Source organism: Martes martes (assembly GCF_963455335.1).
Source record: "Martes martes genome assembly, chromosome: 1".
Classification (NCBI taxonomy): Eukaryota; Metazoa; Chordata; class Mammalia; order Carnivora; family Mustelidae; genus Martes; species Martes martes.
Window position 1 is genome coordinate 79373349 of NC_137888.1, and position 16448 is coordinate 79389796.

A 16448-nucleotide genomic window follows, 5' to 3' on the forward strand; every position below is an offset into this window, starting at 1 on the left:
AAGCTCATTATTAATAGAAGATTACTTCTCTTGTCTTTATGTGACTATTTTCTTAAATTAAAAATGCTTCTTTTTCTTATGCAAAAGCAATGCATGTTCATCTAATACAAATTGGAAAATAAAGATAAGCAACTAAGACAAAATTAAACACACGCATAATCTGCCAACCCAGATATTACTGCTGCAAATGTCTTTTAGACTTTTCTGTGCTTTTATACAGACATCTGGTCAGCACCATTCCGTGTCCATACATTTGCCTTTACTACATCATTTTCTATGTCTGATGAGGAAGGTGAATAATTTTATTTGTTTTTAAACCCCATTTGTTTACTCAGAAGTCAGAAACACACAGATAAGGAAACATCTGAAGAGCCCAGGTGTGGCTCTGGGGAGAGGCTGAGTAATTCAAAACAAAGTGCAAAATCTAGAAACAATTACAACCAGTTTGACAGTTGTGTGTCTGTTTCCTACAGTCAGTCCTTCTACCCACAGGTCTGCCGCTGACTTCAAAGAAAAGTCAGCCCAGAGGAGGTCCGGAGGATACGGTGCAAACTGAGAATCAAACCCACGATAAGAGATTAAAGGAAGCTTGATCAAAGCCCCGGCATAAAAGTGCTAGCCCATGACTTGCCTTGGCCCACGGCCCCCAAATACTCGCCAGAACAGAGAGCGCTCTTTGAAGTGATTGGAAGCGCCCATGCCCAGATGAGCTCTCTGGTCAAAGGGAAATTTAAAAAGTGCCACAGGAAGGAGTTGGCAAAGTTGCCCCTTCCTACCTCTGGCCTGCACCAGCCCTCACAAATTGCCGGAACACTGCTTTCTTTGGTTTGTTTTCCAGATATGAGTCGTTTAACTGGGTGTCAAGGACGAATTCCCCCTAAGTGGGGAAGGAGCACTTGTGTCCCTTGTGGGAGACTGGAGACGTGTAGAGGTTTTTCACAGGGCAGCGGATCAGGCTCAGGAACCTACCTAGGGGGGGCCACAGCTCCTCCTATTAAACACCTTCAAGGTGTTTAAAAGAGTGTGAGGTATTTCCAAACAGGCAGGAAGACTTGCTCGTTACTGTCCTTGTTCATTCGGCTCGCTCATTACCTGTTCACGGCTCTCCCACCCTCCGAGTTCATTGCTCCTGAAGGTGTTAGGACATAAACCAGCCGTTTCCCCGGCGGGGAAGAGATGGGGTGCTCGCAAAATGGCACTTGCCTCTCCAACATTCAGTTTAAATACTTAAAAGTATTTTAAAAGACAAGAGTTACATAAAATTGCTAAAAATGTATGCTTAGAACACCCCTGGTTAGCACTTCTTTCAGGTTCAGTTTTCTGGTTTTTTCACTTTTTAACAGGATAATTCGATGGGTGTTTAGGGCCTTTATTTTCACTTCCCCTGTTGTCATCTCTTCATTTCCTTCAATGTTTAAGGGAATTACTTTTTTCTACCTTTTTAAAGTCAATTTCCTAATCTCTACCTGACGTTTCAGGTTAGAGTTGTTTTTTACTGACAGATCTTGACTGAATGCGACCTGAGGCTCTGTGAGAGACCTGGAAAGCACTTTCCCTTCTTTCCCAGAATCACACAGTCTAGGGGAGGGGATCGTGGTTTTTCTGACAACAAAAATGAGTACTATGGCAGCTGATACGGATTTTGTAAGGACAGTCCTTGGTGAAGAAGGACGGTTTGAACTGAGCCTTGAAAACGCCTCAAATCTCTAAACATGAAAAAATTAAAAAGGATGTTTTAATAGGGCTTGAAGCACCACGCGGTCTAAGTTACAAAAGCAGAAAACTGTAAGGTGTTCACAGCAGAAACGGAGCAGGGTCATTTAATTGGGGCACGTGGCACGTGTGAGGAAGTGCGGAGAGAGAAGCCTCCCTGGACGGGTCAGAGTGAGAATGTGCTGTGGGATCTGGATTTTTTTCTTTTTTAAAATTTCTCTGAGTCATTTATTCCATCTGTGATTTTACTTGTTTTCTTTTTATTCATGTGTAATTAACATACAGTGTTACATTAGTTTCAGGTGTGGATTTTATCATATCTTTGTATATATTTATGTGTTTCTCTGGATTTCATTATAAATGCAGACAGGACATATTGAAAACCTCGGAGCGGAAATGACATGCGAAAATCTTACCGCAATGATTGGACTGGTGCACAGGGTGGATTGGAGTGGGGAGAGGCCTGGGGCCGTAAGTTGGTTGAAAGGGCCTGGGTAGAGCCTAAGAGAAGGAGGGCCGGAAACAGAGCAGAAACAGTGGACATTGCAAGGATGGGGCAGACTGGAGGCCATGAGATGAGAACTGGTCTGACCTGCAGGGGCAGGGGAGGAGGTGTGTAGGAGGAGGGAGTGGGGCTCACAATGACTCAGTAGGGTGGTCACACACAGCCATTTGTGCGCGTCTTTTATGAGGTGCCGGATGATGGGAATACAAAGAGGCTAAGTTCATCAACTTGGTCAGGAAGACGGAGTAGGAGTGAGAAACCTCATCTGAGCATTCAGGACTGAGTGAGGCCATGAGCTCTCAGGAGTCCTGAGAGAGAAATAATCCCTCAAGTGTGGAGTCATGGGAACTCCAGGGAAAAGATGGGACATACGCTGAACCCTGAATAGTGGGTAGCGTTTGGGAAGAAAGGGAAGAGAAGTTAGAGGGGGGCAGTGCGGAAGAAACAACAGCACCAGGTGGAGAAACACAGGAGTGTTTGTGGCACACGGAGCGAGCCTGTCTGGCTGGAGCAGAGAGTTTGTGTGAAAACACAGAGAAGGGGAGGAAAAGAGAGAAGGCGGAGAGAGACTTTTGATGAGTCTCCGAAAGATTTAGAGGCCAGCTTAAAGAGTTTTGTAATTTAACCTGGACAGTGTCAAGCCACTGACATTTTCCAGTGAGAGAGTGACTAGCGAAAGTATATTTGGGGAAGTTTCATCTGTGAAGGACGTGGGGAATATATCCAAGGAGGGACGGTACTAGCAAGATGAGTAGTTGGGGGACTTCGAATGAAAATAGAAACTGATCATGGCAAGAGTACAGAAAAGAGGCTGAGGGGTTACCAAGAAGCCTAAAGGGCAGGGGGAAATAACCGAGTTTTCCCCAAGGCTCCAGTCTGGGAGGCCGCGATGGGGGTCATGTTGTACAGCAGAGCGCAAGAGTCCAGGAGAGGACTGGTCTGGAGATGACCCAGGGCTTGGCGTCAGAGACATGGAGCCCAAGGGGGCCACCAAGCAAACACACCCAGAAGGTGGTGAGAACGGGAGGGGGGTGGGCTTGACGTTCAGCTGGAAGATAGACTGAACCATTCCCGGTTGGAAAGAATCTGCACACCTCAGCGATTGTTGGAGGTTTTTAATTAATTAATTAATTTCTTCAGAAAGCGCAGTATTTTCAAAAGCTCCTTGGAGAGCTTAACGCTCTCTCGATACCACTGCGTTCTCAATTGCTCTTTTGTTTTCACCGCAGAACAGTTCATCTTTTTTTTTTTTTTTTTTTTTTTTTTTAAGATTTTATTTATTTATTTGTCAGAGAGATTGAGCACAGGCAGACAGAGAGGCAGGCAGAGGCAGAGGGAGAAGCAGGCTCCCTGCCGAGCAAGGAGCCCGATGTGGGACTCGATCCCAGGACGCCAGGATCATGACCTGAGCCGAAGGCAGCCACTTAACCAACTGAGCCACCCAGGCGTCCCTCAGAACAGTTCATCTTGTAGGAGAAGGAACGTGGGGAGGACCGTGGGAAGGTTTTCTCACTATTCAGGTGTTAGAAACTGTGGGCGTTGGGCCTCCTGTACGTCATACCCTCTTCAAGCCGTAATTTGTATTTTATACATCCTTCTAACTGGGGCACAGAGCACAGTCAGTGTTTTGCACACTGTTCATACTCACTGTTGGCTCATTTGCATTTTCATCGAGGTTCTCCAAGATGAAAGAGTGGACATAAGAAAAGCTAACAAGCTTAGTTAAAAACCAATTTTATAATGACAGACTCTACATAAACAAATGCAAATCAGATGTGAGATTTGAATTGCAAAAATTTTGTAAGCAAGGTCCAAGAAGTAATAACCGCAGATTTATATCCTCACTAAAATGATGAAACCCATGAGCAGTCCCACAGGGGCACCGGACTGGCTCAGTCGGTGGGGCATTCGACTCTTGATCTCAGGGTTGTGCATTTGAGCCCCACATGGGGTGTTGGTATTACTTAAAAACAAAAAACAATCCCACATCCCTTGGAGTCTCAGAGACATAGAAACCTGCGGAGTAGAGGCAACAGCTTCAGTTATTAGAGTGAAGAACCACCTTGTGTCAGCCCCAGGCTTGGGTTGGCTGAGGCAGACTGGTATTCTTTTTTTCATCCGAGATAGGAACTAGCAAGAACCCCAGTTATTTGGAGGTGGGGGTGAGATGTAGGATGAGAGGACCGAGACCTCTCAGAAAGAAACCCGAACAACTATAATAAAGGAAAAGAGGACTCTACATAGATAGTCACCATTCCTCTTCAAGTGACAGTTACATAAGTAAGAAAAAGGATCATCAGTCCAGTTGACCTGATGATGAAGGAGAAACGGCACAGCTCTTATTCCCCCTTCCAAAATACTTAAGAAATACACCCTTCATTTTATCTCGTTCTTTCTCTGGTCTTCCAGCCGCTCGACTGATCCAGAACATGGATGCCACTGCTGAGCCTTGTACAGACTTTTTCAAATATGCCTGTGGAGGCTGGTTGAAACGCAACGTCATTCCTGAGACCAGCTCCCGTTACAGTAACTTTGACATTTTAAGAGATGAACTAGAAGTCGTTTTGAAAGGTTAGTGGAGTTTATGTCTATGCATCAAAGATTTCTCTCTTAATATATCCATATCTTAAAGCTACGGCTCTTAGCCATTATGGAGAATGTCACAGAAGATTAAAGTCGATAATCCCTCCAAGTTCTGTGGCTCACCACTAAGTCGCTCTGAGGGTGGTAACACTGAAATGGATATGTTGGCAGCTCCACATTCCTGCTTTCATGTGTGGGTATGCGTACGATGAAGCCCTGTCATCCCTAGAGATGGTATCTTATGCCATTTCACATTACAAGAAGTTGATTGCCACTAAACGCCATCTCCATTGTTTTTCCATGCTGGCCCTGGTTGAAGTCAATATTGAGTCATTACTGTGTTGAATTACTGTGTTTGCATCCCAGAGTAGGTATATTTATTCTAACCCAGCTAAGACCTTCTCCCCAGTAAGCTGAGGAAGTCTCGTCTGGTCTTCTGTTCTCCTCCACCTTCTGTTCCCCTCTTCTAGAAGTTACTCCATAGAAACACAATTTTTGCTATTTTCAAACATCCAAACAAGTAGAATAATTCAGTCAGTTTATTTGGAGCATGAACAGTACAATCACACAAAGATAATTATTTCCAGCCATCAGGAAGACTATTGCATTGAATTCCATATTCCTCTGCATTATTATTTCTTTTTAATCTCAATTTCAAAAAAAAGTAACTTATGTATGGCAAAGCAGTACACATCACTGTTCACAAAAAAAGATAATCTCGTCAAAAAGACTTTCATCTAACTTGGCTAATGAAATCAACTCCCAGTTCTGCACTAGGAATAATGATCTGGTAAGGGGTTTAGCTTTTCCTATAGGGTTTAGAATGGGGAAGGAGGGAACATACACAAAAGCAAGCTTCTTTCCTGTACATTTGCACTGCAAATGTTAATTACAGCTGCAAATGAGCAATTATATTAATGTGGTTTATTAAATGCTCTATTTCAGATGTTCTTCAGGAACCCAAAACTGAAGATATAGTAGCAGTACAGAAAGCAAAAACATTGTACAGATCTTGTATAAATGAATGTAAGTACTCTCCATTTTATCACCCTAACAGTGTGCCCCAAAATGCAAAGATTTCATAATGAATTTATTTTCATTGTTTTCAAAAGCTGCCATTGATAGTAGAGGCGGAAAACCTCTACTTAGTCTGTTACCAGATATATATGATTGGCCGGTAGCAACAGAAAACTGGGAGCAAACGTATGGTAAGGCAATTTTCCTTCTTTTTAAAAAAAATAATTTCCATGTCAAATCTGTGTTATTATAGTATCATATTAATGCATTAAAGCTTCTAAAATATACTTCACCTTTCGTTGCTTTAGGTACTTCTTGGACAGCTGAGAAAGCTATTGCACAACTAAATTCTAAATATGGGAAAAAAGTCATTCTTAATTTTTTTGTTGGCACTGATGATAAGAACTCTGTGAACCACATAATTCATGTAAGTCTGTGTGGCAGACAGCCAAAGTTATCTTTAAATTGTAACAAAACATCTATATACGTTGTTACTGATATTTAGGAATAATGAATATTCTCATTTGATCTGCATGAACAAGATAGTAATAAATTTGTGCTCTGTCCCCAGGACCTGGATTCCCAATTTTGAAAGTATTTTCTCAATGCTGTGTTTCAGACATTCATCTCTCCCTTCTGCTACTGTAGGTCTAGACACTGCTTTCTTCATAAAATAAAGAAATGAAAGGGGCTCCTATTTAGAAAAAACATCTGATTTCTCTGTGTGTTTATGAAAGAAGCATGGTTTGGTTTACATAAGTAATGCAAGTCTAGAAACCAAAAATTTCTAATTGCTTCCAAAAAGAACATAGAAAGCAGTTTTTGAATATAATTTTAGTTGTTACTAAAAAGTATCTGAACTTTCTTTCGGTGAAGGTAAATAAAATATTCTTTTAAAATGGATTTATTAAATTTTTTTTCTCATGTAAGTCATTCATTTACATTTACTTAAGGTTCCACCTAAGATGAGATTAACGCTTAATGAGCATGTCTGGAATGGACTGAAACATTTACAGAACTTTTATTTGGTTTCCTTTAAAAGAAAGTACCCCAAAAGTTGCAAGTCATAGATTCATATTTATGTCGCTATTGCATAAATCTTTATGGCCATTTTTATCAAAATCAAAAAAGGGATTGAATGCAACTCTTTTCTATAGTGGACCTCTTTCTCCTTCTAGAATTCACTCCTTTGACTCTTAAGTGCCAGCATCCCCCAAGATCACCATGAAGAGATTCCCTAGGGGGAGTTTGGAGTTTGGAAAAGGGGCTGAGCTCTCTCTGTGGAAAGAACCTTCTAGTTCTTTCCATACCAATCCTCTGGGTTCTGTTTCTTTCGTATTGTCCTGCGCTCTTTCAGCTGCTGGCTTCCTCACTCTAATCCATCCATGCTCTCACTTGCCCCGCGGTTATCTAACCATGCAGTGCGTCGGAAGCAATCTCACAGAACTGCGTGTGTGTTCCGGTGGCTCGTACTGGAAGACAGTGGACCAGGCACACCAGAGCCGAGCCTTGTTTCCTCTTTCACACACAGAGCTGCCAGGATTTGAGCAGAGCAGGAGAGAACTGAGGAGGAGTCTCCTCTATCCTCCTAGTGTAGGGAGTGTCAAAAAAAGAAATCTCTGGCACAATTTCCCCTAGCCAAACCGTTCTAGGGTTACTATAGAGGTTTCCACTTTTTGTTTTGTTTTTTTTTTCCATCCCCATTAAGGGTGAGAGTAGAAGAGAATGTTCCCCCAGGAGAGCATATTAGGATCTCAGGAAGCCAAATGTCCTGTAAATGTGTAATTTAGAAACTTGCGATTCCTAGATTGTAACATTTTTTTGTCCACCTGCCCCATCCGTTTTGCATTTAAAAAAATCCTTCTCAGTGTATTTTCATGCAAGTTTTCTTTGGTTTTCCTCAAATACCTGCAGCATAATCTTCCAGATGACCTAACCGCCCATCAGAGTAACACTTCCAGGTGGTGTGGAAACCATTGCCTAATTTGGAGTCGCTCATTGTCTGATTGTTACCCTTATAAACAGGGAGAACACTAGGATCTTGTTCATACATAGATAGACATGCTTATGTTGCCCAACTGTCCGACATCAACTGAACGGCTTATTTTCTTCTTTGTCTATTTTTTATAGATTGACCAGCCTCGGCTTGGCCTCCCCTCCAGAGACTACTATGAGTGCACTGGGATATATGAAGAGGTAAACAAACAAACACAGAAAACTACAGGAACAATTGGTGTAAACTTACAAATAATGAAAAGACTTAAGGCCAGATGGGAACTTCACCCTCTGTGTTCCTCACTCTGAACAGATAATATTACATACAATAGCGAGCTTCCTTTGACTGAATGAATATTCTCAGCAGACTGAATGAACGTCTCTTGAGAAATAAGGAATCTTGCAATTCCAGATTTGTGTCTCGATTCTTGCTATTGAAGTCAGATGACCCATTTTGAAAAGTGAATTTTAAGTGTTTCATTTCCTCTATAAATTGAGTTGTTTGAGAACTGAGCAGATGAATCATGATCTAGGGCGGTCCCAAGCCAGGATCGGGGAGTGGTCCGTGGTGAGACTCAATTTGCAACCGAGTACCTGTTCAGATCTCTTGGATGGGATTTTTAGGGAACTACTTAGATCGATCGCTTTGGGTTCAGACAAACCTTCACAGCTTTCTGCCTCTGACGCTGTTCAGTGAGTCAAGGGGCTTCCTACACCACAGAAACCTGCTGGACACCTCGGGTATTTCGTATTGTCTCCGAGCCTTGCTGTGCTCCCACTACACCCATGTGCCTATGCTTACTGGTGTAAAAAACAACACAAGATACACTCAGCTGTGTGATGCATTATCAGATACTTGCGAAAGATCTTAGTTCTCTAAATGTTTTCCTCGTGATTATTTTGTAACTCAGAAGTAAGGTAAGTCTGTATTTGATGATCCTGGTAGGTTACAATGTACGGGTTATGGCTGAACTTACCAATTATCAAAAATGATTAGCTAAATATGATTATGCTAAAATTTAGTTTGCCTTATTATTAAGTTCAAATGACAGGGACTAAATTCACTGTAAAGTATCTTCTTGAGTGGCTAACCAACACTGAAATGAAGAAGAAGGTGTATTATAAAAGGCCACAATTAGTAGCACAGACAGTCAAAGGGAGGTGGGGTGTTAGAGTTTATGATAATCTAGTTACTGTGTGGGTTGCAGCTATTATAGGCTTTTCAAGCTACTTCCTATTCCAGAGTTGAGGGTGATTGAGAAATTTTTGAATCATTATATTACATTGTCATCATCATCAACTGGCATGTTTTTCATATTTAAGATTGTGCCCTAAAAACATTCAGATTTTTCCAATTCTAAAAATATATGTTTTTTGGTACTTTAACGTCTCTGATATCAGTGTGATAAAGTTTCCTACTTCCGCCCCCCGCCTCAAAAAAAGCTCTCTTGAGATGAGGGATGTCTTTGTGCATTTTATTTATTTTAAGATTTTATTTATTTATTTGACAGAGAGAGAGTGAGCACAAATGGGGGAGCAGCAGAGAGAGAGAGAAGCAGACTCCCTGCTGAGCAGGGAGCCTGATGTGGGGCTCGATCCCAGGACTCTGGGATCATTACCTGAGTCGAAGGCAGAGGCTTAACTGACTGAGCCACCCAGGTGCTCCTGTCTATGTGTTTTATAAATTCAGTGCTATCTCATCATCTAGAACAGGTCACACACTGGCCATCAGAGGCTTGAGTCTATATAGAGGCATTTTTGTTTAACCTGAAGTTTTGTGGCATTTTTTTTTTCTTTTTAAAGATTTTATTTATTTATTTATTTTGTCAAAGAGAGAATGCAAAAGCAGGGGAAGCAGCTGGCAGAGGGAGAAGCAGGGTCCCTGCTGAGCAGGGAGCCAGATGTGGGGCTCAATCCCAGGACCCTGGGATCATGATCTGAGCTGAAGGCAGATGCTTAACCAGCTGAGCTACTCAGGCGTCCCTCTTTGTGTTTTTTAAAATTTTGGATTAGTTGCCAATTTTTTTAAACTTGTAAGATTTTACTCGAGAATCCAGATTTCTTGACAAATTAGTAGGATTGGAAACCCTCAGCTTGCATTTCCATGTGGCAGCAGTTGGACAAAGCTGCTTGCTTCTTTCCACTGGGCATTTGTTCTCCAGATTTGAGCAGTCTTTATTTAGATGGCCATTAACTTGTATTGCCTTCCTGGTCCCTGTATGTCCTTGAGTTTGTAAGTTAGTTGGGTTCTGGCCAAGCTACGGTAACAGAGACCTAAAAATAGTGAAGCTGCAACCAGAGAGAAGTTTATTTCTGTCCCCTGTAGTACAGTAGGAGGCAGGCAGTCCAGGTGAGGAAGGAAGCTCTGCTCCATGAGATGGCTGGGCCACAGCTTCCTTGACCATCTTATTGCTCGAACATCTATCTCTTCTTGTGTTTGATAGTAGTCTACTTGTGCAGAGTTGGTTCACCAATGCTATGCTCACATTTCATGCCACAGGAAAGAGAAGAGATTTCTCTTTGTGTAGATGATGCAGAAGTTGCATGCTTTCCATTGCTTAGCACACTGTCATGTGACTACGACTAAGTGTCCAGGAGGCTGGGAAATCTAGTCTTCAGCTGGGAGGCCCTGTATGTGTCTCTTTAAAATTTGGTCGATGAGAAGCCAAGTTCTGTTACTAAAAGAAAGAAGGGGATCTTGGGCACCAAAGGCATGTAGCAGTCCTGCCACCGTTTGCATCTTCTGGTCCGGGAGATACTATAACTATAGTCAAACAACACATTGGTCATCAAACCTGGAATGAGTCATATATTTATAAAGTTCATGGGAGAGAAATCTGAGGCTCCGAGGTTTGCCCTAGAACGCTCAGAAAAACAGTAGTAAAACCAGAGCTAGAACTTTGGTCCCTGTCTATCGCTCCTTCCATTACATCATTCCAACTTTGTAAATAGTAATTTATGCTGGTAGGGTTCTTTAAATGAGCAAGTGATAGAGAAAACCCAGCAGCACTGGCATTTACAGCCTGGAAGTCATCGGTTCAAATTAGGTGCCCTGTGATGATCTGGATTAGGCTCATAAACACATAGCATGCTTGTTGCCTTGTCCTGCTTCCATAAATAGGGCTATTGGTCACTGTGCCCATTCCTGCTAACCTCAGTCCCCGGAATACTTCTCAACTTGGTGCTCCAGCTCAAGCAACCAGTTGAGGGAAGTTGGCATATAGGATAAACTCTGTCATCCTGGAAATGGATAATTACTAGAATATTTTTGGACCCTCCCCTTCCTTTAAAATTTGATATTTTTAAATATCAGCCTGGGTAGCTCAGTGGGTTCAGCCTCTGCCTTTGGCTCAGGTCATGATCTCAGGGTCCTGGGATGGAGCCCCCCATGGCGGGGGGGGGGGGTCTCTGATCAGCAGGGAGCGTGCTCTTCCCCACAGACCTGCCTCTCTGCCTACTTGTGGTCTCTCTCTCTGTCAAATAAATAAATAAAATCCTTTAAAAAAAAATCTCATATTTGGGGAAGAGGGTTGCAGGGAGAGGAGGGAGAGTATGTGTGGCCATGGAAGAAATTCCACTTTTTTCCTTACTGCCCCCATGATATTTGCTCCTATCTCCCAGTCACTTCCACCCATCATCCCTCACTTAGTTTCTGTTCTGCATCCCTAGCCAGCTATCAGGTAAAAGTTAATTCTAGTTCTCCCACTACCTTGCTATCTTTGAAAAAAGTTAACCCCCTTAAAGACTTTTTCCTTGGGGCTGTATTGCTTCATGAAAAAAAAAATGGTGAAAAGGATAGGCTAACGAAATAACTTCTAGTGGGAAAGTCATAAAGCTGGAAGAAGTCTTAATATCATTGTATCAATGTATCACTGGTCTGCATTGATTTTCTCCCTTACAGGCTTTTATATATGCTGTTTCCCTTTGCCTGGAACATTCCATACACACCTACTGCTTGCTCAGCCCCCTTCCTTTCTCCTCACCTTTTAAATTGACATTTAAACTGTACTTACTCATGAAGGCCTTCCCTGAAACTTCTAAGTAGATGAAGATACCTTGATGTTCCCGTACTACATGGGTTTCTGGATACTTCTTTATTTAAAGTCATTTTTTCCCCCTGGGAAACTGTAAAAGTAATGAACAGTGGCATGTCTCGATTATTCTTTGCTTTATTTCCAGTATCCAGGTCAGATTCTGACCCTTAAGAATTATTGAGTGACTCCTAAATGAATCAGGGGATGAACAGTTGAAGGGGAGGATGGCAGGGAAGAGAGGAAAGAAAAGGAAGGCAGAAGCCCCCAATCCTTTGAGGTCCTGCCTAGTTCTTCACCTTGATTTGCAGGCAGGTGTGAGCTCTAGAACATCAGTAGCTGATGAACTGTATTTCCTAAGCGTCTCACACACATCTCACAAACTGTGCATCCCTTTTCCTCAAGTTCTCCAGTTCTTAATCTCCAGTTCTTTCTCTGCTACATTCAGCTTCCCTGAGATGTGTTCGCACACTCCGTGGGTCCCCTATCTTTGCATACCACGTCATGTTAGTGGCATAACTTTATTGGCAATAATTTATTTTGGCAATTTATTTTATTGGCAATAATAATTTGGGGATTAACGTGAGGTGACCAAACGTTTACCAAGAAAGGTGTTGCATCTTTGACTAGAGAAGCCTGGTTTCTTTGCCTGTGCCTCTAGCCAATGATTTTCAAACTCTACTGTGGTGTCTGGCTCTGCGGATACGCTTCAGGGGCTGGGGATGAGGGAGGGTCACACCCCCTCTGATCAAAAGGACCCTAGTCATAGATTTTGATCAAATCATTACCTAAGCCCATTTCCTCAGGTCCTCCTTGACCCCTCTTTCAGGGATATCCAGATGCTTCAGGGCGTCTGCCTCCATATGAAGCCAAACTTATTATGAACAATGGAAACAGTACGATTACTAAGAAAGCCCACCCGTTCTGTCTCACAGAAGCATGGGTTTTTTTGATTTTTTTGTTTTCTTCATGTTTTTGGTGTTTTTTTGTTTGGTTGGTTTTGTCTTTTGTTTTTTCGTTAGTTGTTTTTGTTTTTGTTTTGTTTTTCTTGCTTTTGATACCCTCCAAATGGAATTTTTGTTTTGTGGTAATTATGTGGCATTGAAAACAGTAAAATGCCTTGTCTTTTTACACAACTGAGTAATGAAAAAAGATGATACGTTTTTATTTTCAACGACTATTCCTTACCTTCTTCCTCAAAGACAAAACCTATTTTTCTCCAGTTAAAAGACCTTTCCGCCTTTCAGACTTACTGTGTGCTTTTATTCTGACAGTTTTAAGTGTTACATTTTGAAAAATGCATATTGTATTTCTCTGGTTGTTTTAAACTTTTAAACACCTCTGTTCCTTTTCACTTTCTGTACTTTCCCTCTCCCTTAAAGAGGGAATGTGCTCTCAGGCAATAGAAACCAGAAATATATATTCTTTTATTTTTTACATGACAGGATCATACGTTTTCTTTCTTTCTTTTTTTTTTTTTAAGATTTATTTATTTATTTGAGAGACAAAGAGAAAGCAGAAGGGAGGAAAAAAGGGAAAGAGAAACTCAAGCAGAGTCTGCACTGAGCACAGAGTCTGACACACGGCTCAATCTCATGACCTTGAGATCATGACCTGAGCCAAAACCAAGAGTCAGATGCTTAACTGACTGCACTATTCAGGGACCTCAGGATCCTGTATTTTCTTAATAATTAAGGTTACCCATGCACAGACTTGTAAGAGCTAAATGGGACATTAGAGGAATTGTCCAAACCCTTATCTTAGAAATGAGGAAACAGAGACCCAAAGAAGTAAAATGACTTGCTTAAACTCACAGATTAAAAGATCCATGCATCAGTTAAGAGCACTAATTGTAAGCAGTAGAAACCTACTGTGATTAATTTGAATGACACACTACTATGTCAAAGGACAGAAGTAGTAAGATTTGAAACAGTTTGATCCCTTCCAAGGGTATAAATTTCATGCAAGGAAAACAATATGAAAGATACACACTACCTATAAAAAATAATTATGCCATCCATGGAATTTTTCAATGAAATCAGCCTTATATGCAGAAGCTCTTTTGTATATTGATTGATTCACTAAAAGGAATCATGGCCTGAATTTTCTTAAGAAATCACTCACCTTCAGAAGAGTCTCTGAACTCTGTATTTGGAGATAAATTGGAATTGTTTTCAAAGCTTCCCTTTCTTTCCCTCTTTAGATTATCAAGGCTAATTGTTACCTTGTCTTCTTTTGTTAAGAAATCTATAGGTTAGCAACCCTAAATATCAGAGTGTAACTGGGCTATAGATGTGTTTATGCTCTGTGTTTGTTTGTCTGAGAAAGTAGAATCAGACAGAGTTGCGGTTTCCTAACCTCTTTGTGCGTGTCCATGGCAGGGCTCTGTGGGGCCACACCTTCATGTCTACATGCTTCAAGATTATCCACCACAATTTGTTACTTGCTTGTACATCAGTAAGGTATTTATTTGAACAGAACATTTCAGGCTAAAAGAAAAGTGAGAGAACCCCTGGTCTAGTGGATGGGAGCCAGAGAAGGTGGGGCAGGAAGATAGTGAGTGCTATGAGGCATAGAGAAGAAGGAGTTCAGAGGCATGAAGAAATTGAATATTCTTAGAAAAACTGAGGGTTTCTAAAGAATGGAGGTGTTTGAAGGTCAAGGATAGAGAACTTGGAACATGGCCAGGATGGCTGGAAGCCCGAAAGAGATGATCCAGGGTCTGTGGGTCTGATAAGAGAAAATGCAGAGCAGGAAAGAAGGAAGGAGCAAAGGCTGAGGTTTGCAGTCCTTTAGATGAGCGGGTGCAAGCCAGAGAGGATTTTGTTTGCCCGCTTTTCCAAAACACACGCTGAAAGAAACTGCTCCAGCCTTGGGCTGAGAATCTGACGAGGGAAGTGAGGGAAGCTTGCTTAACATACTTAAAATTTAACTTCATTTTTAAAATCAGTAGGTATTTATTGAGCTTCTACTCTGTGACAGATAGTTTTGTAGGCAGGAGAGATGCTGAGGAAACAAGGCAAAAAAGGTCCTCGTTCACCTGGAACTCACCTTCTGATGGGAGGAGATAGAAAACAAAGAAATAAATAATTTAAGGAAATAAGATGAATGCAGATAGTAGTGTGATAAAGGAAAGAGAACAAGGTGATATGATATAAGGTGAATGACTAGGGATATGGGTGAGTTGATAATTTAGATGTACTTTGATTTGATTTTTAAAAAGATCACTGGCTGCTGCTTGGCTGACTTGGTAACACAGATACTGTAAGGGAAACTGCTGACCTCATTGTGTCCCTTCTGGGCACCAGGTGACTAACAGTCAGGAGGTTTTACCTAGCCCATGTACCTGTATTTAACAAAACATAAAGGAGCTTTTATTTTATTTTATTTTATTTTATTTTATTTCATTTCATTTCAAAGATTTTATTTATTGATTTGACAGAGAGAGATACAGCAAGAGAGGGAACACAAGCAGGGGGAGTGGGAGAGGGGGAAGCAGGCTTCCCACCAATTAGGGAGGCCAATGGGGGACCCGATCCCACGACCCCGGGATCATGACCTGAGCTGAAGGCAGACACTTATTGACTGAGCCACACAGGCACCCCTATTTTTTATTTTAATATAATTTATTAAATTATAAGTTCATACTCAGTCATTTTTCATAATGATTGTGTTTAGAAAAAAGTGTTTTTGTTGTAAGTCACTGAGTTTTGGAGTGATTTCATTTTTCTGCAGTAGCAAACTGGAACAGCAGTAGAAATGAGATGTTACGCGAGTGCAGGGAAAGGATTTCTAGCCCAGATCTGAGTGAGGCAAGATAATAACCCCTGATTCCCACCAGCTCTGAGTCAGGGCACCCGTCCCCTGAGAATGCCCACTACCTCATCATTTGCACAGGAAGCTGAGACTTTTAAACCTGAGCTTTTAAACTTGAGACTTGGTGAATATGACAAGACTCATTTTGGCTGTGTGGCATCAACAAGAGAATTTTTTGAGATGGATTAAATCTGGTTTGTAAAAGGAACTACACGCATCTTCCCAAGAATGTGCAATAAACCTCAGAAGTTACACAATAAGGTTCTCCTCATGAATAATCTGATGAAAGCTCCAAGGAGTCCCCAGGCTGGTCTGTCACAGATCTTCTTGTTCCTGTGTTTTTCTCCTGCTCAGATCAGGGACTCTTTACGTTTTCCGGTCCCCAGAAATGGCTGTGTGATTCTGGATCTCTGCCATCCCTCTTTGGGGAGCAAGTCTCCACGTGCTGGCAGCTGCGTGCTCCCTGAAAATGATGTTTAAACGGGAAAAAAAAAATAGACCTTTTTGGTAGGAAACCTATCTTTCCTGCTTGATGTCCCCTGTGTGTTCCTTCAGGAAACTTTCTGTGTAACATTATTAAAAATCCCTGAGCATCAGTGGCTAAGAAGAGCACAGTTCTGTGACTTTTCAGGCACCTCACACTCCATATGTCTTCCCTAGAAAGAGGAAGGCAGAAAATCGGCAAGAGCAGGGTGTCCTGGAACAGGATCTTTGGAAGTGAAGCTCCTGGTCCTTAGTTGGTTATCATACCAAAGCACCAAATAATCAGCCAGTCGAACTGGAAAGCT

General features: G+C 41.7%; 1 protein-coding gene across 7 annotated transcripts in view; it reads left to right on the plus strand.

Annotated features, from left to right (window-relative positions):
• The window catches only part of MME (membrane metalloendopeptidase), a 95757-nt gene that overhangs the window by 28403 nt on the left and 50906 nt on the right, over positions 1-16448 (plus strand). For all 7 annotated transcript variants that reach the window (XM_080806735.1, XM_080806737.1, XM_080806739.1 and 4 more), the window contains exons 4-8: positions 4628-4789; positions 5747-5827; positions 5914-6009; positions 6127-6245; positions 7949-8014. In XM_080806735.1, coding sequence (XP_080662861.1) covers positions 4628-4789; positions 5747-5827; positions 5914-6009; positions 6127-6245; positions 7949-8014 — 524 coding nt within the window. The remainder of the gene's footprint in view (positions 1-4627; positions 4790-5746; positions 5828-5913; positions 6010-6126; positions 6246-7948; positions 8015-16448) is intronic.